Source organism: Triturus cristatus, chromosome 4_2, assembly GCF_964204655.1.
Source record: "Triturus cristatus chromosome 4_2, aTriCri1.1, whole genome shotgun sequence".
NCBI lineage: Eukaryota > Metazoa > Chordata > Amphibia > Caudata > Salamandridae > Triturus > Triturus cristatus.
The window spans coordinates 329,685,840-329,713,153 of record NC_140586.1 but is presented as its reverse complement, the minus strand read 5'-3'; the positions used below and the strand labels follow the sequence as shown (position 1 = coordinate 329,713,153).

Below are 27,314 nucleotides of genomic sequence, written 5' to 3'. Positions count from 1 at the left end.
GGAGTCTAAGAAAAAAGTGCTGCCCAGGAGTCTAGGCAACAAGTGCTGCCCAGGAGTCTAAGCAACACGTGCTGCCCAGGAGTCAAAGCAACATGTGTTGCTAAGAAAAAAGTGCTGCCCAGAGTCTAAGCAACAAGTGCTGCCCAGGAGTCTAAGCAACAAGTCTAGTGTCCTCGAATCTAAGCCACAGCTATACCACCAAAGAGTCTAAGTAACAGGTGTACTGCCCAGAAGTGTAAGCAGTGGGTGTATTTCCCAGCAGTCTAAGCAATAAGTGTACTGCCCAGGAGTCTAAGCAGCAGGTGTACTGTCCATGAGTCTAAACAACAAGTGTACTGTCCTGAAGTCCAAGCAATAGGTACACTGTCAAGTGTTATAAGCAATACGTATACTGCCCAGGAGTCTAAGCAACAAGTGTACTACCCGGGAGTCTAAGCAATAGAAAAGGATGTGGCCTAATGGCTAGAGCGGTTGTCCTCGAAGCTGGGGAACCGGGTCCGAGTTTCGGCAGGGACGCTCAGTGCAAATCACTTAATCGTTCCGTGCCTAACAAAAATGAATGTGTCCGTCTGTAACGTAATTGGTGCTAGTGTAATGCGCTCTGATACCTTAGGGTCAAGTTTGCGCTATATAAAACTCCCAACCCCCCCCCCAAAAAATAGGTACACTGTCCAGTGTTCTAAGCAATAGGTGTACTGCCCCTGAATCTAAGCAACAGGTGTACTGTCCAGGAGTCTAAGCAACAAGTGTCCTGTCTAGGAGTCTAAGCAAAAGCTGTATGGCACTTGAGTCGAAGCATCAAATGTACTGTCCAGGAGTCTAAGCAAGAAGTGTACTGCCCAGGACTCCAAGCAACAAGTGTACTTCCCTGGAGTCTAAGCAATGGATACACTGTCCGAGAGTCTAAGCAGCAAGTGTACGGCCCAGGAGTGTAAGCAACAAGTGTACTGTCCAGGCGTCTGAGCAGCAAGTGACATGCACTCCCCTGGAATCTAAGCAACAGGTGTACTGTCCAGGAGTCTAAGCAACAAGTGTACTCTCCAGTAGTCTAAACAACACGTTTGCCGCCCAGGCTTTTTAGCAACAAGTGTTGTGCCCAGGCGTCTAAGCAACACGTGTACTGCCCAGGAGTGTAAGCAACAAGTGTACTTTCCAGATGTCCCAGCATCAAGTGTACTTTCCCGGAGTGATGAGTGTACTGTCGAAGAGTCTAAGTAACAGGTGTACTGCCCAGGAGTGTAAGCAACAAGTGAACTGTCCAGGAGACTAAGCAGCAAGTGTACTGGCCAGGAGTCTAAACAGCAAATGTACTCTCCTGGAGGCTAAGCAATAGGTACACTTTCCAGAATTCTGAGCAGCAAGTGTACTCTCCAGGAGTTTAGGCAACAGGTGTACTGCCCAGGAAGCTAAGCAAACTATGTACTGTCTGGGAGTCTAAATAACAAGCGCACTGCCCAGCAGTGTAAGCAACACGTGTACTGTCCAGCTGTCTAAACAACAAATTTGCTCCCCTGGAGTCTAAGCAACGAGTACACTGCACAGCAGTCAAAGCAACCGGTGTACTGCCCAGGAGTCTAAGCAATGGGTATAATGGCCATGAGTCTAAATAACGGTTATAGTGCCGAGAAGTCAAAGAAACAGATATACTGGCACGGATTCTAATTGATGAGTATACTGCCCAGGAGTTTAAGCAATGGTGTTTGTACCACCCTAAACTCAAAGGGACTTGGAGGCACTGTCCCCAGTGTCTCAATTTGCAGCTCAATTAAAACAGTATTTGACACCCAAAATGAAATTGTTTGCAGACACCCTTCTCTTTGGAGCTGGAGTTGTGGGGTGGGTAGATTGCAGGGACTCCAAGTAGGCACAGCACCTACACAACCATGTTGGACCATGTGAAAGCCAGAACAAAAGCCAATAAAAAACAAATTAGGAGTCAGTGCCATTTTCTGTGATCTGCTATTCACTATTTTGAAATCATGAAAAGCCAACTCAGACTTTCATGCTTCTTTTGAAAATCTTTAAATTTGCGTAATAGAACTTAAATGATAAGTGTAGAAACAGTAGAAAATAAAGTGCTATATAAGAACACAAATTTACTTTTTTAATTTACTCCCAAAGAATCGGAGTATTTGGACTGAAAAAATAGAGGCAACTTTACGTTTGCTAGGCATGGAATGTTATCACTTCCTTTCCTAACTGAGGCGCTAGTAGTTGGCACGTGCCTTCTGACGGTTGACTGTGATAGCAGCACCGGTATCATTTTCTTATTCTTCTAAAAAGCCATTATGAATGTCAATATCGTACAGAAGGGTTGTGGGAAATTTTAGTTTAGCTGGTGATATCTTGAAAATGTGACAAATTTAACAGAGTTCCAAGGATTTTCATCATCACACAGCTCCATCATGGGCAACTTTTTTTTTTCTCACAAAAAAAACACAATGGCTTTACACTTTTTCTCTTTGCAGAAAAATCTACTTTTTCTGGGATTTGTCACCTAGGTTTTGCAAATCTTCACCAACTTTATGACGTTTAAATATTAAAAAAAATAATCCTTTGTTGATTCCCACACACCCCCAGAGGTTACTGCCCACTAAGGTGTACATGCAACTATTGTCTAAAAAGGCATGTGTGGGTAAGGGGCCTGCCTATTGGTAGCCCTCAAGTACTGCAGTGAACCCTCCTACCCAGCCCCTAGTGCCATGTTCCCACCTCACCTCTCTGCGGTTTCTTTGCTGTCTGACGGTCAGACTGGGCTTGGTTCCACTGCGTCTGAACACAAAGATGCTCATGCCCTTTTTTCTTTTCTGTCCAAATTTCCTATTTTGGCCAGGCTTTGAGCCTTCCTCAGTGAGCTACTGCAGGTGTCTCTTTGTAAGACTTTAAGGAGCAGGTGTGCTTAATGAGACTCGGTTCCTTCAGGTTGAAAAGCGCCCCTTCTTGCCAGGAACATCTGTGATAGAACCACCTGTCACCCAAATTACAATATGGAAGTAGATTATTTTGTTAATTATTTACCTCAGCATTACGACACCCAGGGCGAATGGCTACAGCATGCTTCCTTGCAAGCAGGTTGTTTACCACACAAGAGTTGTTCATTCCCCTAGCTTGGCATTTCCTGATTACAGCTAAAGGGTGAGGCCAATGGAACAGGGTAGGGTGTGGAGCTGAGATGTGTGGAAGGCAGATTTGTACAAAGGTAAACATTTTAAAAGAGAGCTCAACATACCTGTTGAATTGTTTTGGATAGGATTTGGGATTCTATATTCACCAACACGCCCCTTATTTCCCCATCGTGTGCCATGAGTGGGTGACTTTCAATGTTCTTTTCGAGGTTGTGTGTGAGATGGCTTCCTGTATTCTTTCCAGGATTGGTGAGCGTGTTGGCTTCACCCTCAAGGTTGGTAAGTGTGACTGCTTTCATTCTCTCCTGAAGAAGCAGTTGTGTTGCCTTCCTCCCAATATTCTCTCCTAGACGAGGGAGTGTGGAACTTCAAATGTTTTGTCCTGGGTGGGATGGTTGATAAGTGAGTTGGCTTTCATCTTACTTTCCTAGATGGGTGAATGATTTTGCTGCCACCATTTTGTTGGGTGTGGGGTTGCTAATGTGGTCTTTGATTTACTGTGATGCAGTGAGGTAACACATTATGGCTGTGTTCTCATTATAACAGAGATCTTATACTAGCCTCTCTGATAATGCCAGGATTCATATTATAGCAGGGTGTATATATACAGCAATGTCATTAATTTCCCACATTTCTATAAATCTACATATTCGGACTGGTAGTAGTGGTATTTCCAGGGTTGGAATACCCTTTTGAGTCTGTGCACATCTACTAAATTAGATGTTGAAGGGTTTTCATCTACTCATCTTTAATCTCTTACTCCTGACAATGGCAGAAGTAAAAACTTTTTTACAGGGTGGGAAAAATGGTTTGCAGAGAAACTGAAATTGCAAATGCTCATTAGATTTATGCATGAGCAAACCTACAAATGCATATTTGCTCAAGCTAAAGTGCAGTTCACGTACTTTTTCTAGGAGTACGGTTTCCATGCCAGTTTCCATGCCTACATCTGTAAATTCATGTGAATTCATGAAAGTTGTAAATTTGGATTAATGCAAGGACATCTAAAATGAGTGCATTTTTGTGACTTTCTTTCATAAATGGGCCCAAAATTAGGTCTAGCACACAAATGGTGATGGGAGAAAAACTTGCATTAAGTCTAACCATTGGCAACTGCTTTGGGTAGCATTTCAACCCATCGTTCTTTTGTCCTCCATGCTTCCTCAGCTTGGACCTAGCTATATGCAAACCAGTCTTGACTCTGTCCAATAGGAACACTCCAACCTGAACTGCCAGGCCAGGTCCTCCCTGAACTGGAACACAAGCAACCCAAGATCAGTTTTGCACTGATTGGAGCTAGTTAATCTGGTGTAATTTGGTTCCAATGGCACAGTGAGCATGGGATTCACTTAGGGTGGTACATCAAACAAACAAAGGAGATGGGAGAAATGCTTGCAATAAGTCTAACCACTGGCAGTTTCTCTGGGTAGGATTCCTACCCATAGTCCTTTTGCCCAGCATGCCACCTCAACTTGGACCCAGCCAGATGCCATCAGTCTTGACCCTGTTCCACTAGGAGCAGTCCGGTTCAAACTGCCGGGCAACCTAGGAGCGGAGGACCTAACCTGGCCTGAGGCAATGTTTGCAAAAGTATGATGGACTGGGATGCGGCCCCAAGTAATTAGCAGTGGCTGATATTAATTCAAGTATTCCATCCATTCCTTTTTTGTATACTTTTCCTTGCTATGTCTGGCATTGGACAAGACATATATGGCTAACGTCTATGTGAATGACAGCCTACTGCTTCTCCACAAGGAGCAGATCGGCTCACAAAGTAGATTCTTCAGTGCCAGGCACTGCTATGGCAATATACACTTTTTTCGTCCCCAAATCATATTTCGCTTTTTGACAATGTTTTTGTTACATTTAATAGGGCCCAACTGCTCCCAAAACAAATAAAATGTAACAAAAACCATGTCAAAATAAATAACGCAATGACAAAACTAAAAGGCTGGCTACCACTACCAGACCTATTTTCTTTACCAATGCTTGTTTATTTGTATGTTTGTTATTATCTTGCTAAAACTGGTTTTACACCACTATTTCATTAGTAAATACGGTTTTGAGATACTAGCATGTGTCAAACACATTTTAGTACATGATGCCTTCAAGAAATGATAGCTAAAACTGCAGTTTAGCAAATCATTTTTTTCTACTTGCTATTTTTTTGTGTACATTTTATTTTGAAAACAAAGAATCCCCAATCTTGCTTTCAAGTTTCTGTAAGTATTTGCATATAATCAGAGAGAATTCTGGGTGCTTTATAGGTAGCCTCAAATTGTTAAACTTTGCAACCGTTTGTATACATTTTTATACTGGAACTACTGTCAAAGTGCAAGCTCACATTATTTCCTTAGAAGATTAGAGGGCTCACCCTATCAATAAAGACTTTGCATTAATGATCCATAAATACAAGTTCAAGCAGCATGAACACTTAGATACAAATCTTACATTAACTGCAAGCAGTGCTCTTACACAGATTCGTAATGGAGTGTGGTGAACTGACAGCTACAGGGTTCGTGCTGTAAGGAGTTGGGGCATACTCTGCTTGTGGCACATAGTTTGGCAAAAAAAGAACAACCGCTTTCTTATATGTGGATGATGTCCTATTGTTCCTTAAAACCACAGTAGTAAATCTCTTCCCCATCATCTGTGTTCCTGATAATTGATGAACTGTCAGGTCTAAATATAAGTGTGAAAAGTTGATGATGCTCCCTCTTTCCCAAGTTACTGGTAGGATGTAGCATGACAAAAGCTGCAGTGGGAGAAATCTTCAGTGTGATCCCTGGGGTTCCAGGTGCACCGAGACCCTAAAGCCATAATAAGATGGAATTATGGCTCAGCTTACGAAGGAATAGCCAACCTGGTACACTACTTAGACTACTGAAATACACTTATGCTATGCATGGGGGAGGTAAATAGCTTTTATAAAGATGGTGGTGGTCCCCAGCCTATGTTATCTTTTCTTTTTTTTAAGTTTAAGAAAATATTTAATTTTTAATTAACCAAATACAGTATAATATGCACAAGATACAATCATATATACAAAATTATCAGTTCAATAAAATATGTGAAATAGAGGGAAAGGGGGGGAGAAAATGACAATCATTAAAACTGTAAAGAAAATGAGTATAATCACAGTGCAATATTAATTTCCAAAGTCGAGAGTAAGAACGAGATTAGACCAATTAATAAATTACTATATTTATATTGTAGAAAAAACATTAATGGAGGTTTATGAACTTCCTTAATTCGGGGGTTATGGGAACATGCAATCTTAGCAGAATTATCTAGAAAAGTAGTTTTGGGTCACCAAATGAAATCTTGTTTAATAGCAAGGGAAATTGGGGGGACATATGCTCTATCTAATCTGTGATTGTAACAAACCACATACCACCAGGCCCAATAAGATACACTGTCAGAGTTCTTCCATTCCCTGGTGATTTGTTGGAAGGCAATGGCAAGAAGTAAATCTATCATGTAAAAATTGTTTGTTTGGGAATTCCAATTTTCAGGAACACTCCCTAAGAAAATATTAGCAAAGGTAAGAGGGACTTGCAAATGAAATATGTCATTTATTTGCTGCCAAACCTGTGTCCAAAAGTTGTAAATATTTTGACAGTCAAATAACGTGTTTTAAATCTGCTGTGCTCATTGCACAGGACAAACAAGAAGGGGAAAGAGTTGAATTTATCTTGTGTATTGAAACAGGAGTGAACATAAGTCTATTGTAAATATAGAATAAGGTTTGCTTGGTGTTGGCTGCTCTGGAAGATCTTCTCATTTTCAACCAAATCTTGTTCCAAATATGGATGGGGAAGGAGAGCTGAAGATCTGCTTCCAAAAGTAGTTCTACTTCTGTTTAGTCTTGAATGGCTGGATGAGAAGGAGCTGTTTATATAATTAAGAAGCAGAAGGGGTAGAATCCAAAATCGAAAGTATGTTGGGTGGAGGAGAGGAAGAGAGGGGGACAGATACGAAGTTATTATAAGCAGATTGAATCACTGTGATTAGAGAATTGTATTTAGATTCATAGGAAGAGGGATAAGAAAAACTTGTTTGGACATTAGCAAAAGAGATACAGGCATCACCATGAACGAGCTGAAAGGTACAATGAAGTCCTTTAGCGCGTCAATCTTTCCAAAAAACAGTTTTGTTATTAATTCGGGTTTATGTATTTGATGTACCAAATGAAGGATTGCAAGAATTGGTCTTTAGGATTTTTGTAAAAAAGGAAAATAGGTTGGAACATTTTTGAAATGTTATTAAAGATAGGAAGGGATAGAGACAGAGGTTTACGTGAAAAGGATAATAATTCTTTAAAGGAAAAAGGGTAGAAAAAAGACTATTATTATTATGGACAATATTAGTCCATAGGGTTAAATTTGAGATATCGTCCTCCTGTAGTAGTAGAGAAGATTGCTTGAGGAAAAATGCAGTGCGATAAGAGTGAAAGTCTGGGAAGTTAACGCCTCCCATAAACTTGGGTCTTTTAAGTTTTGTTCCATAAGAATTTTGATAAAATGGAATATATTATCTTGTATTGGGAATGACGAATATTTATAGGAAGATTGAAAATGTGGAAGAGAATTATAGGGACCAGCACCATTTTAATTACGTCCAAACAACCCCACCAAGATAAGAACAAGGGATTCCATCTGGAAGTGTGATTTTTCAAAGTTATTTGCAAATCTTTTAAATTGAGTGATACAGTTTCTTTATTAGTAGGTATAAGCCAAGGTATTTAATTTTTATCAGGCTTCCAAGGGAAATTTGAAGCAGTATAATCTGCATAGAAACATAGTTTATTTAGGGGGAGAATTTCACACTTTTCAGTATTTAATTTATATGCTGAAACTGAAGCAAAAATCTGTACCTCCGATAGGAAGGCTGGTAGTAAGGTCTGTGGCTGTAAAAGAAAAAAGTAAGAGGTCATCGGCATAAACAGAGGCCTTTAATTGGTTATCACCGTACTGAAAGCTGGTAATTTGAGAGTTTGTATGAATTTTTATCAGAAAGGGTTCAAGAGCAAGAATGAAAAGAAGAGGAGGAAGACGGCAGCCTTGTCTAACACCACAATATAGGGGAAATGAAGAAAGAAGGCCATTAGCTAAAATAGAAAATGTAGGGGTCGAATATAATAGGGAGACATCATCAATAAAAGTTTTACCAAAACCAAACCAGGAAAGAGTAGAGAAAATTAAAGGGCCAATTTACATGGTTAAACACTTTCTCAGCGGCTAGAGAAATAGCTGCCAAAGAACGTTCATACGACTTGGATTTGCTAAGCACATTAAAAAATAATCTGATATTGTCTGCCATATGATGGCCCATAATAAAGCCACATTGTTCCCCTCCAATGAGTTGAGGCATTAAGGATTCCAAATGGAGGGCCAGTATTTTTGCTAAACATTTATTATCTAAATTGATCAAAGAAATAGGCCTGTAATTATACATAGTGCGAGATCTTTATTTTCTTTGGGGAGGAGACAAATTAGAGCATCCTGAAAAGAGCCACAGGAGTATTGAGAAGATATAAAGAATAGAAATATATTAGATGCAATCGGAGAAGAAGAAAATGGGAGAAATGAGAATAAAACTCAATAGTAAAACCGTCAGGACCTGGTGCTTTACCACGTTTAATGTCATGGATCGCATAAAGAATATCCTGAATTTGAATTTCTTTATCTAGTGGTGAGAAATCTAAATGAAGGTGGGAAGGAGGATCAATAGAAGATAAATACTGCAGGATATCATCTTGAGATGTGGGAGAGTCAAGTGTATAAAGTTCCTGGCAAAAATGGGTGAACTCTGCCAAAATGTCCTCATTTTTATAGATCATATGATTAGAGGAGGTAAGAATCGAGTTGATTTTGCAACGTTCCTTTTTTATCTTAAGATAATTAGCAAAAAGTTTTTCCTCATTTTATTTTGATCTCCATAGTACTTAACTGATGCTTTAATTAAAATGAGTTTACATTGCTCGTGGACAATTTATTAAAAGTGAATTTTAATTGAATTAAATCTTCCGGGTAGGATTTAGAATTTGTGCGGTAGTAGGAGTGTTCTAATTATTTGATATGTGCTGTAAGGGATTTCAAAGTACTTAAAGATGATTTCTTTCCACGGGGTACAAAACAAATAATGAAGTCTCTAGACGCAGCTTTAAAAGTGTCCCATATAAATTGTGGAGAGATAAGCGGTTGTTCATTTTCAAGACAAAAGGTTTTAGCAAATGATTCAACTTTGGGTGAAATTTTGATTTAAAAGAAGAGAGTTGTTAAATCTTCACCTTCTAGTACCATGAGTTGGAGGGAGTAGGTCTATCTTTAAAGACATTTAGGCGTGATCTGAAATAAGCATAGGGCCTATATCTGAGTGTGTGATGTGTTGTGCAAGGGGCTGAGAGAGAAACAAATAATCTAATCTGGATTGAGAACAGTGTACGGGGAAAAAAGGTATATTCTAAAATTGTACGGTTACTTGGCCTCCACGCATCCACTAAAGATCGCTGTTTAATGGTAGACATAAATTGAGAATGCATAAGAGAAGGATTACATTTGGATTTAGAATTACGATCAATTATGCGATCAACGACCATGTTACAGTCACCACCACCAATAGATAATCATATTTATTTAACCAATTTAGGCAGTATTTCAGGCCACAAGGAACTGCTGGGGGAGGTAGAGGCATAAAGATTAAAGAGGGTAATAGGTATTTTATTAACTAATAGCAAATCATCTGTATCTTGTGGCAGTAGCTGAATATATAAGCGTTTATGACACAGAATAGCAACACCATTACGTTTCCCGTTACCTGGGGAAGCAAAAACATGGCTCACCCATTGTCGTTTAAGTTAAGCTATTTTTTTATCCACAATATGAATTTCCTGCAATAAAGCAATATCACATTTTGAAATGGAGAGAAAAGTTAGTACTCTCTGACATTTTATAGGTGAACCTAAACCTTTAACATTCCAAGAAAAATTTGTGAAGCCATCTATATTAGAATAAACACAGTAAACAATGATATACATAACAGATATGTGTACACAGTGCAGATTCCAAAAAACAAAGATAAATATACATGCAGAAAACGAATAACATATTGAGAGATGAATTGTGATTATAAAGAAAGAATATAATGAAATGAAGTATGAATGGAAAAGGATGAAGCAAAGACGATGATATAATAAAGGGAAGAGATTGTTGGAAAAGAGATAGATAAAAGAAAGAGAGAAAGGAAGAAAAGGAGGAGGAAATAAAAGAAACAAAGACCATTTATGAGAAAGACAGACAAACACATTGAAAAAGACATACCAAAGATGAGGGTGGTGGAGCCACATAAGGAAGATGACCCAACTGACCAGACCACTCAGGGCAGGTCGGAGGAAGGACACTCCATCCAAACGAACTAAGGATCACAAGGGTCAAAAACAGGAAGCTGAACATAACATAGAAAAAAGGAAAACAGGAAACCTTGAAATGATCCGGATCTATCAGCAGCCAGAATAAAGTATTATAGTAAACATCTGAAAAAGGAAATAGTTAAAGCACATCCCAACTTTGAAACATTAGAGGGTCTGGTAACATCCATTTCTTCTTCTCTACAATTGTCTATAAAACGTTGTAGCAAAACCAGGTCTTCATAATTTGTAGTTTTTATATATGTTACTTTGAACAGACATGGGTGAAACAGGCCAAATCTGGCATTAAGATTCCCCAGCGCTGGTCTCGTATCTAAAATCCTCTTTCTCCTATTTGCTGTTTCCTTAGCGTAATCCTGTGAAAAGAAGAGATTAGACCTCTGCCAAGACATTCGACCCTTAATTATGGCTGCTTGTAGAACTCTCAATAAGTCAGTATATTCTAAGAAATACATAATGACACCTCTTGATTTGGTAGATGAAGCTGTAGAACGTGGCCTGTGACCCAAGCAATGTGCACTTTGAATATTGAGTATTGGAGAGTCGGGAATACCAAGAATGTTCGGAATAAATGACTTGAAAAACGAGATAGGATCTGAACCTTCCAGACCTTCTGTCAGACCATATATACTTAGGTTATTATGCCTGCTGTGGTTTTCAAGATTTTCAGTTTGTTTTTTAAGAGTTGTAATTTCTGATTGCATTGTGGGAATCTGATTTACCACAGCTTGTATAGAGTCAACATGTTCCACTTGCACAACCTTGTTTTCCATACATGACCATATATCATCCAAAGCTTACAGACGATTATTAGTCTCTTCCATACAAGGGCAAAAAGCTCAAATTTCCTCCAGAATTAAGTTCATAGAAGTGGGGGGAGGAGAAGTGACAGGATATGGAGGGTGCTTTTTAATACGTTTGCCAGACAAGAGAGTAGAAGAAACTGTTGATTTGGGCATGAGTTTCGAAGTTGGAAGTGGAATATTATATGCAAATGTCATTGTACCTACAGGAGGGGATAGTGTATTACAAGGACCCTTGTCCATGTTGGAACGAAGAATGTTGAAAGGGTTGTAATCCTCTTGCTGAGATGACAAAGTAGATAGAGTTGAAGTGCGTCTCACTGACTTTCTTCTCCCCATAAACAGACAGAAAAAATGACACTCAAGTAAGGTTACATTAAATGATAAGAAACCACATACAGTTATATTATTTAAATAGTGTTAGGGGAGGTTATTGAGCTTGTGAGAGAAAATACGTTAATGTATTTGTAAAAGAGATGTCGGTTCATGTAGGAAACCAGAAAATATTTGAAACACTTCCCTCAAAGGAGGTACCCTGTAATTCACTGCATTGTAGGAAATCTAGTAGAAAGATATGTCATATGAATTCCTGTGAAAGAACCATGCTGATTAGTAAATATTGTAAAACTACCTTCCTCCACATTTCCTCAATAAGAAAAGCCCACAAGAGATTAAATTTGTGTATCAAAAGTGATACGAGGCAATTAAAAATGCCACCAAAATTGAAGCGTTGTGGGGAGGATAGAAATGTTTGACACAAAGGAGATTCATGATGGCGGTCGCGAGCTTCGTGAGGGAAACGCACCACTCACATTTATTGCAAAAAGGAGCCAGAAAACGCACAGCAAGCTGGCGAAATTTGCATGGTTCAAGTCAGAGGTCCCTCACTCCTCAAAAGACCAGTGCTTTATTTGAGCCATGTGCTTTCCGGTGCTCAGCACCGGCACTTAATTGGTTTCAGGTGCTCGGCACTGGCACCTTATTGTCAACATCATACCAAGAACAGTCTACCACATGGGGCACTGCTCATCTAATTTAAAGATGAGCAGAACAGCAGTTGTGTAGGAATACAATATACACTAAAATTGCTAATACCTGCCTCCCCAGCCATTCTTTTAGCTTTGGGGATCTGGGATAATCTGAACTGTCGCATTTACATGCGAGAGAGAGATGGTTAGTAGTTGTTTTGGCAGGGATGACAATGGCGATGGGTGATGCAAGCTGCAGTGGCCTACTGGTCAGAGCCCTGGCAATTAATATTTTGCAAATTAAGCACTGTGAAGAACACTTCTCTTGCGGCTGAAATCGAGGTTCGTCTGTACTGAGATTGAAAACCCTCCCAAGGTGCCACGGAGCCTCACCAAAGAGCGGCCATCTTCTTCTGGCATCAAGCCACGCCCCCTATGTTATCTACTCATTAGTGCTTCTATTGTGGGTGCTTCTATTAGTGGCAGCTCCTAATGAGGGGGCAAATACGCACCCTAGTGCTTGAAAAAGGGTATATTGAAACACCAGACCTTGTTTTGTATTTTTTATTGCACCCAGGCATAATACCTGCATTTTTGGTTTCATCCTCCCCCCTGGGCTCGACATTGGATAGTGGTAAGGCAAATAGCCCTACCTCCTCCCCTTGAATTCACACTTTTCCAAAGACAAGGGAGCCCTTCCAGGGAGCCAACACAGTTAGGTGCACCAGGTGGGTCTGGATAAAAGCATAAAGAAAGCACTGGTAATTTAAGCACTATTTTGCAGCCGCCACACTACTAGACAGCCTGTTATGTCCATTAACCTAAGAGCCCAGTGTCCAGGCACAAATGACTTGGTTAGCTATCTGCAAGATGAGGTCATTTTTGACAACAAAACTTTTATTCTATTACAACAAGTAAAATACCAGATTTTGCTTACTTGGAGTGGAGATGTACTACACTGCAGACATAATGGATATTCCAGGAGCTTTCCAACTTTGCACTGGCACCGACAATGCTCTTCATGTTGTCGTCCTAGGGTTATGTGTTGCCTGCTTCATACCAACCTACTCACTCACAGCCCAGACTCAACACACAGTAATCCACTGCAGAAGAGAGGCGGTAACAAGACCAAGCACAAAGCCTGCACCACACTGAGAGATGTGGGGGACACAAGGTTGTGCTAATTGAGATCACTACGCTGTGGGGTGCACAGAAGGGTTGAAGATGTCTGCTTGAATGACACACATTAGTTGAGTTAGAACAGACTATATATTTTGCTTGTGCTGGGGTATGATAGCGTAATATGCTGTAAATCTGAGAGCCACACAGTAAAAACTGGAAATATGATCTTTGATCACGGTATTCGATGCCAAGTGATTATGTGTTCTTTATCTATTGTGATGAAGTGATTAAAATACAATGTATGTAGGATATGGGAAGGTGAAGGCCACAGTTAAACCAGACCACTCATTTAATACAAAGACAACAGTGCTGAATACAAATATTGTATTTATCACATCACATACCACTCACATTTTGCAACTGTAGTGCTCAATGTGTGGCACAGTGCTTTTTCATAACTTATACAATATTGAATAATAAACAGGACTTAAATTATAGACTTCAACTTATTTGTTTAATATATATCAGGAAATAAATTGAAGGTCTCTGTTTATTTCCAGTAACCAACCCAGCCCAGCCCAGCTGGGAAGCTGGTTATTACTGTAGGATAAAAAAACCCTTCTGAAATGCGAAAGTTTGGTTTTGGCACCTGTTAAATGGCTTAAAGTAGTCTAACGCTTTTCGGCGCCTGTTTCGCAGCACCGCACTGAAACTGAATTTTTTTAGGTTTTTTTTGTGGGCGCAAACTAGACCTTAAGGTATCAAAGCGCTTTACATTAGCACCAGTTACATTACAGGCAGACAAATTCATTTTTGTTAGGCACAGGGAGATTAGGTGATTTGCCCCAAATCACACAATGTTGAGCGTTGCCGCCAAGACTCGGACCAGGTTCCCCAGCTCTGTTATCGACTTCCCTAGCTATTAGGCTAGCAGGTAGCTCATCTAGGGACCATATGTACAAAAGTAGGCATTGAAATAATTATAGAATCGCAACTAGTAAATAGCAATTCCCAATGTGAGAAAATTTACAAATATTACATAGCGATTCCGAGTGGGCTGCAAATCAACCTACCTCATGAATATTAATGAGGTAGGTCACCTGGATATTGCCGTGCTGGGGTCAGCAGACCACCTTGACTGTAATTGCTTTTCAATAAAAGCATTTTTTTTTATGTAAGGAAAACAGGATGCATTTCAAAAAAGAAAATGAAACGTTCTAGTTTCATTTTTTAAGAGCAGACAGTGGTCTGTGGGGAAACGGCCTACTCTTAAAAAATATATTTGTTTACATTCTTAAAGGGGAAGGGTCCCATTTGCCAATGAGTTACAACCTACTTCAAATGGCGTTAAAATATTCATGTTTTAAAATTGGAATTCGATTAGAAAACATTCATGCATACCACTGTGATTCGGTATTTGGAAGTGGCATCCTAAACATGCCCCTTCCAAATACTACCTTGCTTAAACCAAATTACTATTCGGTAGCAAGTCTCCAATTCGGCCTGCTTTCGACTTCAAACAAGTTTTGTACATAATGCTCAAGGCGCTCTAGCACTGGGATTTTTTGATTGTGTGTGTGTATGGAATGTGATTTTACACGTTCTTCGATGCTCCTTTTTCTACATAGCAGGATCCAGAAACTAGAATTTAGTTACTCCAGGCAGCTCCTGTTCAAGGGCACGCTTGTGATTTATTTCAGGTTTGAAAATACTAGTTTGCAAATTTCGCCTTACATGATAGGGCTCTGGCTCACAGACACTCTTTTTTTAGTGCCAAACAATAAATTACGCACCTTTGGAGAAATAATAGTAAGGAGAAAAAAGGTTATAAAGATCAAAACAAAAACATACCATTCCTTGTGATGAAACAGCAAGCTTATGTTTCTGCTCTGCATAGCTGAAATGTTCGACTAAAGAACACTCTATAATGTTTTTGTATTTATTCAGAATGTGCATTATCAATAATACGCTTATACAAATATTCTAGAATAGCTGTTCTAAACCCCTTTGATTTTTGTGGACCCCTACTGAATCACTAGTGAAAGCCGGGGACCCTGCCACCCACCTTGGGACTTAATGCGATTTGAAACTTAAAACAATGCACAGCAAATTTAGAAACGACTGTATATCAAACACAAAAACTTTTTTGTTTATTTCCCCATTCAAATTCAAATATCAGTTTTCGCATATTTTGTTCGTGAATTAATTAAACTGTTTCTAACTTTGTATATTTGTTTGATGTACACTTGTCACACCTAATCAATCTAAAACTTGGCAGCGGTGATAAAGCATTTGAATTACATAATGTACCTGCTTCCAGACAGATTCTTGCTTGCCATACCAGGTAAATAAGAGTAGTTCATGTGAATTAGAGGCCAAGGGATTCCTGTGGGTGGGGGCCTTTAAGAACTTATAGGATTAGATGGCAGATATGGCCAGTAAGTCTGGAGGTAATCTATTCTCATGAGTGACCTTAAAGTGTCCACGTAATAAATTGGTTGCTGATTGATGGGGAGGAAGACACTCCTCAAATAACAACCAATATCCTTGTCAGGGTGAACCACAAAAGTCACTAAATTACCCAGTGTCTAACCTTCCGGTAGCTGACCACAAAAGCAGTCAGACTTAATTTAGTGTCATGTGTGTTAAGTATTTATGCAGCACAAAACAATAATAAAGTGAAAATACTGCACCAGAAAGACCCCTTCAATTTATGAAAATAGAGACACACATAATACATCATTTGACTCTGCAATAAACTAAATCCAATTAGTAGATTCAGAGTTATGAATTTGTAAGGTTTTAAGTGAAAAATAGTGGCTAAAACATCAAAGTGTAAACTGTCAGCGTCTAGTGACATGAGACTAGCGCAAAGTGAAGAGTTATGGCCGACTGCGATAGATCGCAGTTCTGATATAAGAGGTGTATTGGTCTCCGTCTCAGCTTACCATTGGACTTTAAAAATTTTTTAAAGAAAGGTTTCTGAGAAGGTAAAGTTTGCGGGCCAACGTAGCTGGCGTTGTCCTAGGAAGAAGTGTCGTCGGGGGCCACTGGACAAAGTTGCAGTGAAGATTTCTTCGTTGGGACTTTTTCACTTTTTAGGAAGGTGAAAATTTCAAGCAGGAAGAATGTGCAGACTGTAGACAATGTCTCCACAAGGCCAGATACCTCTTCTGAGAGGTCCTGCTTAATAGGATTTGCTTCAGTGGAGAAGATAGGTAGAGGGAGCTACCATGAAGTCAGTCCGACTGCCGATGAACCTCCGTCAGATCGGTGAGCAGACGGGTCCTGGTCTTCTGTTGGTTTTCATGCCATGTTTTCATGAATAAGTCCCACGTTTCGGGTTTTGACTGGAGGAGCACCACTTCCAAGGGTTGATGACTGGTTCGGCTCCACTTGGGAGGGGGGGCGGGACTCCACGCAGAGGCCAGGTGCAGGGTTCAAGGTCTCTGGAGCATGTTATGGCACTGAAACTCACATGGGAGGCCAGACAACTAGACCTTGGAGTCACCCTGGTATCAAGCAGCAAGGCAGGCCGCAAGCAGCAGGCTGCCCTCTGAGAGTATGAGGCAAGCTTCAAGCAGAAGGGGCAGTCTTCTGGTAGCAGCAGAGCAGTCCTCTGAAGTACAAGACAGTCCTTCTGGGATTCTCTGAAGGTCCAGGTGTGTGATGAAGAGCTGGTCTGAGGGTTCAATGTTTATACCTGGTGGGGCGACCGGCCTGGTAAAACCCTTGCTATCACACTTTCCCCCCTCCGTTTGTCCACATATGCCACTGAGCTATTAGACAATAACTATAATCTGGTGAGAGAGCCCGAACGTCCTAATCAGAACTTATCACAAATTATACTCTTCTAACTCCAGCCATGTGGCTGCTGAGCTGGATGAAGACTGCGACACGATCCAGTTGTTATTGCTGAACTTCATACACAGATCATACCTAGATGAACCCTTTACCACCAAAGATATTATTCAAGTAATCCAGGGCCTGCCTGGTCACAAGGCCCTGGGTCTAGATGGTCTCATCGCCTCTTTCTAGAAGTCTTATGCCTCAATACTGGTGCCCCAGCTTCTTATAGTGTATAAGGAGGCATTGAAAACTGGAACCCTGCCCCCAACCGTGCCGGAAAGCTGTGATTATCACACTTCTCAAACTGGGAAAACCCGCTAATAACTGTGACTCCTATCATCCACCGTCCCTAATTAACGTAGACGACAAGATTTATGCCAAACTACTCACCAAAGACTAAAACCACTCCCCCGCTTTTTAGTAGGACCTGGCCACTCAGGTTTTTTTTTTTACTCGGGTGCTCCTCATATCACAGCCTGCATATACTATTTGCAGTGTTACATCATCTTGACTCCCGGGTGTCGGCACTGGCCACTTTCTTGGACACCACTAAGGCGTTTGATTACCTAGAGTCATATCTATTTGCACTACTGTCTAGAATTGGCTTTAGTCCTAGTTTCATAAACAAATATGCCTTCTGTACACATACCCCACAGCAAGCGTTAGATTCAACAATATTTTGTCAGACCCCTTTCCCATGACCCGAGGCATGCGTCAGGGATGTCTCCAATCACACCTCTTATTCGCTATTGAGATGGAAGTATTAGCTGTGCGGCTACAACAGCACCATGCTTACAGGGGATTTAGCTTCACATCTAGGTAATTGGTTGTCTCTCTATATGCGGACGACTTCACACTATATGTATGCAACCCAAAAGAAAACATATGCCCCATGATACGCAAGCTGTTCTAATTTGGCGCCTTTACAGTATCGCACAATACACCTCTCCGGTGACTGTCCTAAAGGCACTAGAGAGCTGGCGATCTGATTTGGAACCACCTATCACAGATGAGCAGTGGCTATACAGCTGTGGTCAGCTCGAACACTTCTCCCCTATTTACAGGCTACAACTCTTTCATTAAGTTCCTGCACCACAACATTCAAACTCCATTGCAGATCTCAAGGCAGATACCAACTGTTGGAGATGCAGTACAGCACAAGCCACTTTCCTTCAATTAGCATGGCTGTGCCTGCCGACAGGAAGATATTGGGGTGAGGTGTTTTATACTGTGAGGGAGGGGTAATCTACTATTACTTTGCGGCCACTACTGCAACTTACCATTACTACTCATTTTTTACTTAGCATGATCTTTTACTTCACATGCTTTAAGTTTGCATGCTTCTACTTCGCATATACCGTTACTTCGCAAAGTCAATTACTTTGCTGACTATTCGCATCGTTGTTTGGAAAAGGAGGCGCTTCCATTTCAACGACGTGCAGCGCAGACGACGCATGAAGCAGGAGAAGAGATGTGGTGTTGTGCATTCTATTTCTCATTTATTCTTCACTGCATTTATATTTCTTATTGTTCCCTATATTACATGTTTGAGGTTAGAACCAATCATTTTATTAGTTTGATGACCTATGTCATAGTAGTTCCATCTCTGTTTGTATTTGTTATGTTTGACACTTGCTGAGGATATCGTGGGCCCTCAGGACTGTTTTACTTTGTGTTCAATACAATTCAAGAGAAGACTTTCCATGTGTACTTGTCCAATCTTTACAATTGGCGACAAGCTTGGGATCGTTTCTTTCATCTCGAATTCTACATGGAGATGCTTCTTTACGTGTGAATCCTCCAAGCTGCCTTGTTGTGATTCCAGAACTTTGTTTACTGCTCCAGGTAGTCCTTTTTTTTTCTCCTTTATCGAGGGCCCAGGGTTTCTTGTCGGATTTTCGTTCCGATTTTATTTTAATATAAATAAGAGGTTTGTTTCCTTGTTTTTGTGCACATTACCTCTCGCGCTGCATTCGCTCCAGCTTTTCCTTGCTCGCGGCTATTTGTGTTCCGGCCTTGACGCTCTCCATTATTGCACACGCTCAAGCTTATGCTCACTCGCGGTGCCATCTCTACGGATCCAGTGTTTTCCTTTCCACATCCGCTGGAGCGTGTTTCGGCTCGCGGTGCCTTCAATGCTACTTTATGGATTGAGTGCTTTCCTTTCCGCACCCGCTGGAGCGTGTTTCGGCTCGCAGTGCCTTCAACGCTACTTATCATCATTGTCTAAGTGCCCCTCCTGCCATCAAGCATCCCGTTCGTACGCTCGCACTAATACAGCTTCATATTCAAGATTTGTGAACTCCAAGATTTTACACAGTGACTCACCTGTCTCATCGCATGTTGATTGCTTCACCTCACGCAGAATTATGACTTCCGCCTCTTGAAGTTTTCTTCCTCCACGTTGTCAACAGACACTGCAGTTTTCTGACAACTTCCTGAGCACTTATTTCTATTGAGTTCTACTGTGGTTGCTTGCACTACTTTACAGCGACTTCCTGTTTCACAGCAACTTCCTGTTTCACAGCACTCCATGTGGTCATCCGATGTTACTGCATTTTTTTTTTTGTTTAAATATTTTTTTATTTATTTATAGAAATGCATGTCATGTTGACATTGGAGTGTATTTAAAAAAAATCCTCTCATTTTTTTTCTTTTCGTTTCTCTTTCTCTTTTTTTCTTGGTCTCTGCTTCTTCTTGCTTATTATTCCAATTTATATTTCAGGTTCTCTGCTATTTACCGATTTATTTATTCCAGATTCATTATGCATTCTGTTACTCCGCCTAGTCAATTTATACAAGATCCAGGTGAACCTCCTTTGAAATGGAGATTATGGTACAGATCTTTGAATGCATATCTGAGTGCCATTGATGGTTTATAGTTTAAACCGGATAGAAAACGCAGTCTTTTGTATTATTAGTTAGGTGTGGAGGGACAAAATGTGTTTGATCATTTACCTCAGTACACAGGCAGTGATAGAGGAGACATTGATGAATTTCAAATAGCAGTAAAACAATTAAGCATTTACTTTGAGAGCAAAATAAATTTAGCAGTTCGTAGACACACATTTTTCACACGTGTTCAAGCTCCCAATGAATCCATTGATTCGAATGTTACTGCTCTGAAAATGTTGGCTGGTTATTGTGATTTTGAGAATTTCACATCTCCACTTATTAGAGACTAAATTGTTTGTAGATGTAATTCAAAGAAAATTCAACAAACTTTTGTCTTGCAAAAATCCACCATTAGATGAAGCTATTGATATAGCGAAAAGTATGAAAGTTCACAACTTGACGCTATACAATTGGAGAATCCTACACCCTCTACTGGTATAGCTGTTGGTAATTCAGCCACCAAATCCAATTTTAACTCTAAAAGTGCAAGCTCTTATGACGTTACTCTCAGAGGTGGTAGAAGCAACTTTTCTGCTCAAAGCATGCCTAGAATACAATGTTTTAGGTGCGGATCACCATCTCATGTTTCTAATTTTAAAAATTGTCCTGTAGTTGCACAAGAATGTTTTAAGTGTAAAACAATTGGGCATTTTGGCAAAGTTGCAGAGGTGGCAAGCCATTTCCTATAAGGTATGTTCAAGAGTGAACTATGCGAGGAGGAGCCTAGCGCGCAACCAAGATGGCCGCGTAGGTGCGAGGCTCCCGAGGACCTCCGCGACCTCCTGAATAAATCCTGGAAATATCCTGTCCTTGTTAAGGGGACTGTGTCGGGGAACCCGAGCTGAGGCATTACCCGTTTTTTGGGCTCGAATCGGACCCGGAACACCGGTGGGAACATCGACTGAAGGTTGCGGCCTTCTCCTCGCCGGCCCCCCGGATTGGAGTAGTGGCGCGATCCGGGGACAAGGTGAATAACAGCGGCGAGCGGGGCTGGGCGACTCGCGTGCCCCGCACTTTCACTTTCGCTTTTGCGCCCTCCTTGCTCTCTGGCGAGGTCGGGCTGCGGAGCGGGGTGCGGTGGTGTGGCCTTGTCCTGGTGCCCAGCTGACCCGCCGACGGTGGGTCGACCCGCAGCTTTGTGGTCACCCCCTTGACACCCGTGATCTGGTGTGACGGCCCGTTTGGAGATCTTGGCACGACGGTGGAAGGGCCAGCATGGCCACCAAACAAGATGGCGACCGGGCGAAGGTGAAGACGACCCGCCGTGGTACGGCGCACCAGGCCAATAGTATGGACCGCTACACGCTCCAAAAGGGTTCTCCGGAGACAGCGCGGTCATCCCCGGTGGGCCCGACGGAGGCACCCGCCCATCCAGTGGATCTAACCCTCCGGGACGTCATGGGCGCCATCGCTGAACTGAAGGCCTCAGTGGACCAGCGTTTTGACACCTTGTCGCAAAAAATTGACTCGGTCCTGGTGGATGTGGGACTTGTGAGGGCGGACTTGTCAAAAACGAACGACCGAGTCGACTCCCTGACCCACACCACAACGAGCCTCACGACTGACGTGGTGGCCCTCCAGAAGGAGGTGCGCCGGCTTGGCCAGGCGAGCGCCCTGATGGACCGGCGACTGGAGGATTCCGAGGGTCGCGCCCGGAGGAATAATATCCGCATTATTGGTGTGCCGGAGGGACGTGAGGCGGAGGCGGCGGACCTCTTCGTGGAAGACTTGATCCTGACCCACCTCCAGCCCCGGGGGCTGAGTAAGTTTTTTGCGGTGGAACGTGCCCACCGGGTCCCCGGGGGCCGCCCTAAGACCGGTGCCCCGCCACGGCCCCTTATTGCCCGAATCTTTAATTTTCGGGACCGAGATGCCATCCTCCAGACCTCCAGGCAACAGGGACCGGTCAGGTTGGACAACATGGACGTAAACTTCTACCCAGACTTTACCCCGGCGGTCCAGAAGCAGCGGCAGAGCTTTATTGGCGTCAAACGTCGCTTAAGGGACCTAAATCTTAAGTACTCAATGCTCTTCCCGGCAAAGCTGCGGGTGGAGGTGGATGGTCGCACGCACTTCTTCGACCGGCCCGAGGCGGCTGGGGACTGGTTGGACACCTTGCCTGGGGATCGGGGCCGGGGGGGTGGGGGGAGCGCGGCTGGCGAGGAGGGCCCGCTGGATCAGAATTGAGGGGTGACTGTATTGCCTTGCTCGGGACATTGTTCCTTCACCACATACTGCTTCTGTAGGTTCCCCTCCCATGGAGGTCATGTGGGGCCTGCTGGGGGCTTCCCTCCTCCTCTGGGGGACTAGTTAGTATTTAGCTACGGGGCGACAGGCACACTGCACTTTGGGGGGGCTGTCTGGGCTCATGCAGGGGTGCAGGGAGGGGGGAGTTTTGTTGGGACCGGGGGGTGGGGGGGGTGTGTTGTTTGTTTGTACCGCAAGGCAATCCTGCAGCTGTTTTGTTGTCTTTAGACTGCTCGGTGGGGGACGACCGATTGTTTTGACGTATGATGGGGGGTAGGGACTTGACGGTGTTGTCATGGAATGTTAACGGTCTGGGGGATAGGATTAAGCGTGGTGTGGTCCTGCAGTATTTAAAACGTATTTCACCAGATGTTGTCTTTCTGCAAGAGACGCACCTTATAGGTAACACCTTTCATGCAATGAATCGGAGGGGATATCGTTTGGCGGCCCACTCTGGCTTCACCTCGGGCTCGCGGGGGGTGGGTATTATGGTTAGGAACTCGCTCCCGCTGGAGATTGATGAGGTGCACCACGATGAGAGGGGACGTTACACAGCTCTGGCGGGACGTATGGAGGGTAGAGTGTTCAGTTTTGTGTCGGTGTACGTCCCGCCTGGGCTACAGGCCACTACATTTGCGGACCTGGGGCGCCTCCTTCTGGAACTTCCGAGTGGCCTCTTGGTGGTGGGAGGGGACTTTAATGCGGTTGTTTCTGGATCTATGGATCGCCATCCCCCTAGGGACCTCCCCCGGGCACAGGCGTGGCTGCCTGGCCTTTTAGACACACTGGGCCTGGTGGATTGTTGGCGCCTAAAGCATCCCGTATTGCAACAATACACCTTCCACTCGGGGGCCCATGGTAGTCTCTCGCGGCTTGATTACATCCTTGTCCCAGCAGCCCATGCGGGGAGGGTGGGAGAGGTGCGCCATCTGGCACGGGGTATTTCAGACCACTCCCCATTGTTGTTGCATTTCGATGTCATCCCGAGGGGGGATGGCAGGGTGGCCCCGATCAACGCCTGGTATCTGCGCGACCCCACCATTCGTGCCGACTTGATCACATCCTTGCAGCGCTATTTTGAGGAGAATGTGGGGTCGGTCCCATCTGCCCTCTCCCTATGGGAGGCTTTCAAAGTGGTTCTTAGAGGGGAGGCCCTCTCCTTTATTGCCAACGCCCGGCGGCGCGAGCGGGAGGAGGTGACCCGGGTGGAGGCCGAGATTGCGGAATTGGAGGGTGACCTGGGGAACGGGGTAACGGACGCCAAGTTACATGTTCTGCAGTTAAAGCAGGCGGCCTACCGGGCCCTCGTCACGGAGGCGGCCAGGGGCCTTGGTAGAGAGCAGCAGGGGCGCTTGTACGATGTGGGTGATAAGGCCGGTAAATTGATTGCGTGGTTGGATAAGAGAGAGAGAGCGAGCCGAGTGGTGCCTTTGATTGAGAGCGTGGATGGTGCGTGTGCCACGGAGCCGGAAGCCATTGTCTCCTGTTTCGCGGATTATTTCCGCGGAGTCTACTCCCCTGTTTCTCCCTGTTCGGAGGCGGACTCCTGTGCCCTGCTTCGGGATATTGCACTCCCCTCCCTTACGGCGGAAGACAGAGACTCGCTGGACGTTCCTCCCACCTCGGACGAAATTGCCTCAGCTATTCGCTCGATTTCATCTGGCAAGGCCACGGGCCCCAATGGCATTCCCATTGAGCTATATAAGCTACGCCCGGATGTGCTGGCGCCCCACCTGCGTGCGATGTTCCTCGCGGCTCACTCGCAGGGCTCCCTCCCGCCGGACCAGCGTCTGGCTACAATTGTGGTAATCCATAAGGAGGGAAAGCCCCGTGAACGGGTCACATCCTATCGGCCGATTTCGCTTTTGAACGCGGAGCCCAAAATCCTCGCCAAGGTGTTGGCTAACCGGTTGGTTGGCGTGGTGGGCGATTTGGTCCACCAAGACCAATCGGGCTTTATCCCGCACCGCAACACGGCGCTTAATCTACGGCGCTTGCACGGCGTGCTTGCGCGTGTTCCATTTGTGCGGGAGCCAGCCATCTTGGCGTCCTTGGACGCCACCATGGCGTTTGATACGCTCGAATGGCCATATCTCTGGGCGATGCTCGCGAAGTTTGGGTTCGGCCCGGGTTTCATCAGCTGGGTCAAATTACTATATTCGGGCCCAATGGCGCAGGTGGTGGTGAACGGGCGTGTGTCGACCCCGTTCGCGCTGGGACGGGGCACGCGACAGGGTTGTCCCCTGTCGCCTCTTCTGTTCGCCCTGGCCCTGGAGCCCCTGGCGGAGTGGCTGCGGTGGCACCCTTCCATCCGTGGTCTCCGCTGGACCCCCGAGCACGAGGACCGTGTGTCCCTCTACGCGGACGATATCCTTTTGTATCTCGCCTCCCCGCGCAAGTCCCTGATCGTCCTAGTTGATGTGTTGCGCTCCTTCGGTCGCAACTCAGGCCTAGTCATTAACTGGGCGAAATCCTGTGTCTACGTACTTTCCGGGGAGGCTCCGGTCCTCCCGCGGGACTGCCCGATCCAGATTGCCTCCCAGGGTTTCCGGTACTTGGGTATATATATCACTCTTGACCCGGAGGCCCGCTATGAGCGGAATCTGCTGCCCCCTCTCCAGCGTTTGAAGGAGGATGTGGTGCGCTGGCGGCGTCTCCCGCTCTCGCCGCTCGGTCGAGCGGCCTTGTTTAAAATGATGTCCTTGCCGCGCTTCCTCTATGCCCTCCAGAACACTATGGACATGGTCCCAGCAAGCTACTTTCGTGAGGTGGAGGGCCTTCAGCGGCGCCTGTTCTGGGACGGGAGGCCGCGTATTGCTCTTGCTAAACTGACGCTCCCGTGGTACGATGGAGGGGTCGCCCTCCCGGACATTAAACGGTATTACTGGGCCTCCCAGCTAGCTGCAATTAATCATGGCCTTTACGGGCCCGCCCTGAACCCGGCATTCGAGATGGACAAGATGCTCCTTCCCGGTGGCGATTACAATCGAGCACTGTACTCTGGCGCGCCCGACTCCCGTCTGACGGGACCGACGCGTGTCATGGTGCGGGTTTGGCACGCGGCTAATGCAGCTATGGGGTGGAAGGACCGTTTGACCCGGGCGTCTCCACTGTATGCCTCCGAGAGGCTGGGCTCCCTGTGGACATCAAAGGGCTTCGAGAAGTGGGACACGATCGGAATCAGCACAGTGGGGGATCTCTGGACGAGGGGGGGATTCAAAACTTTTGAGACGCTGCAGGCGGAGTTCCAGCTGCAGGGCAGTGAGTACTTTCGGTACCTACAGGTCCGCCATGCGCTGGGCTCCGTCTTCCCGGATGTTGCATCCATTCCGGAGTCTTCCCCCCTGGAGGACAGAGTGCTGGATGGCCATGTCCCGGACAGCACGATCTCCCTCATATATAAGAAGCTGATTAATGATAGATCGTGCCTGTTAACTAGTTTACGCGAGGCTTGGGTGGCCGACGGGCTGGAGCTGGACGACGAGGATTGGATGTCCGCGGTGGCCTCTCCAAAAGAGGTGGCCATCCCGGCTCGCCTTCGTTTCGTCCAGCTCAAGATCCTTCACCGGGTCTACGTGACGGGGCCACGGCTTCTACGCATGGGTTTTGCCGTGGACGGACTGTGTAAGCGTGGCTGTGGTGCGTTGGCGACTTTTATGCATACACTGTGGGAGTGCCCGAAGGTGGAGCGATTCTGGCGTGGTGTGCATGAGGTCCTGCGTGTGGTCACGCGTGTAGCGCTGCTGCCTGAAGCGAGGAGGTGCTTGTTGAATGTATGGGAACCGAATGACTATTCGGCTCCGCAGACGCGGTGGGTGACTCTGGGATACATGATAGCGAAACGTGATATTGCTCAATTGTGGGGATCCCAGAGGCCCCCTGCGGTGTCGGCCTGGAAAGAGCACATGGATTGGTGTATGTTCCGTGAAAAGGTGGTGTATGTGGCGAGGGGTAAGCCTGGGGCGTGGGTGAAAATCTGGGGCCCCTGGAACGCCTACCGTGGGGGCATTTGTGAGCCGCCACAGCTGCCGGCTGCCTCGCCTGCTCCGTCTCCCTAGCTGTACCCCCTTGCTTGGCCGCGGGCACGCGGCCCCCCAGTCCTTGATCTCCTCCCATCCCCCTCTTCAGATCTTTCCTGCCAATCTGGATCCCCCACTATGGAGCAAGTGTTGTCACCTTGAATCTTGGGTTGCCTTGCAGTTGTGGTTTTTGTTGTCGTTGTTAGTCTTTAAAATGAAACCGTACTCTGTGGCAGGACGCCGTGAGGCCTGCACCGTTGATTACTCCTGTGTTTCTACTGTGCACCGCTGAGAGACTTTTACTGTCTGTATGTACTATAATTGTGATGCTCTAGCGGCCGGCCGTGCGGTTGTAGGCCCATAACTGTAACCTTTTTATGGATGTAATAATCGGTTTCAAAAAAAAAAAAAAAAAAAAAATAGTGCAAAAAACAAATGCTGCTAAAAAAAAAAAAAAAAAAAAAAAAAAGAGTGAACTATGCAAGATGATCAAGCCATTGTTGAAAAGAAAGTTGAAGAACTTATGTTATGTGTTGAAATCAACAACGTTCACTCCAGTGAAAAGATAAGTGATGCTTTGGTACATATAGAAATTGATGGCTGTGGTATTCCACTACTTATTGATTCAGGTGCCAGAATTACTATTATTTCTATCAACAAATGCAAAGAGTTTTGGTCCCACAAGGGTTTATTACCTCCTGATGTCATCACTACTGCGTTTGAAGGGAGCAGAATTGAATTGAGTGGGTTTTTCTGGGCTAATATCAAATTTGAAAGCAAAACTATACATGGCAAGGTGTATGTAGCTTTTAAAGGTATTAATGTATTGGGTTAGTGGCATCAAGCTGAGTTTGGTA

The 27,314-nt window shown here is 44.4% G+C and overlaps 2 protein-coding genes across 7 annotated transcripts in view; one reads left to right on the top strand and one right to left on the bottom strand.

The window, feature by feature from the left end:
• LOC146833816 (dimethylaniline monooxygenase [N-oxide-forming] 2-like) overlaps positions 1-2,942 on the bottom strand; it is an 830,014-nt gene extending 827,072 nt beyond the window's left edge. The window contains exon 1 of one of the 2 annotated variants that reach the window (XM_085601707.1): positions 2,718-2,942. In XM_085601707.1, the coding sequence (XP_085457833.1) occupies positions 2,718-2,792 (75 nt within the window). In that variant the 5' untranslated portion in view covers positions 2,793-2,942. The remainder of the gene's footprint in view (positions 1-2,717) is intronic. The other variant, XM_085601708.1, reaches the window with a different exon arrangement.
• The window catches only part of LOC146833815 (dimethylaniline monooxygenase [N-oxide-forming] 2-like), a 540,028-nt gene that overhangs the window by 3,774 nt on the left and 508,940 nt on the right, over positions 1-27,314 (top strand). The gene's annotated exons all lie outside the window — the stretch shown is intronic.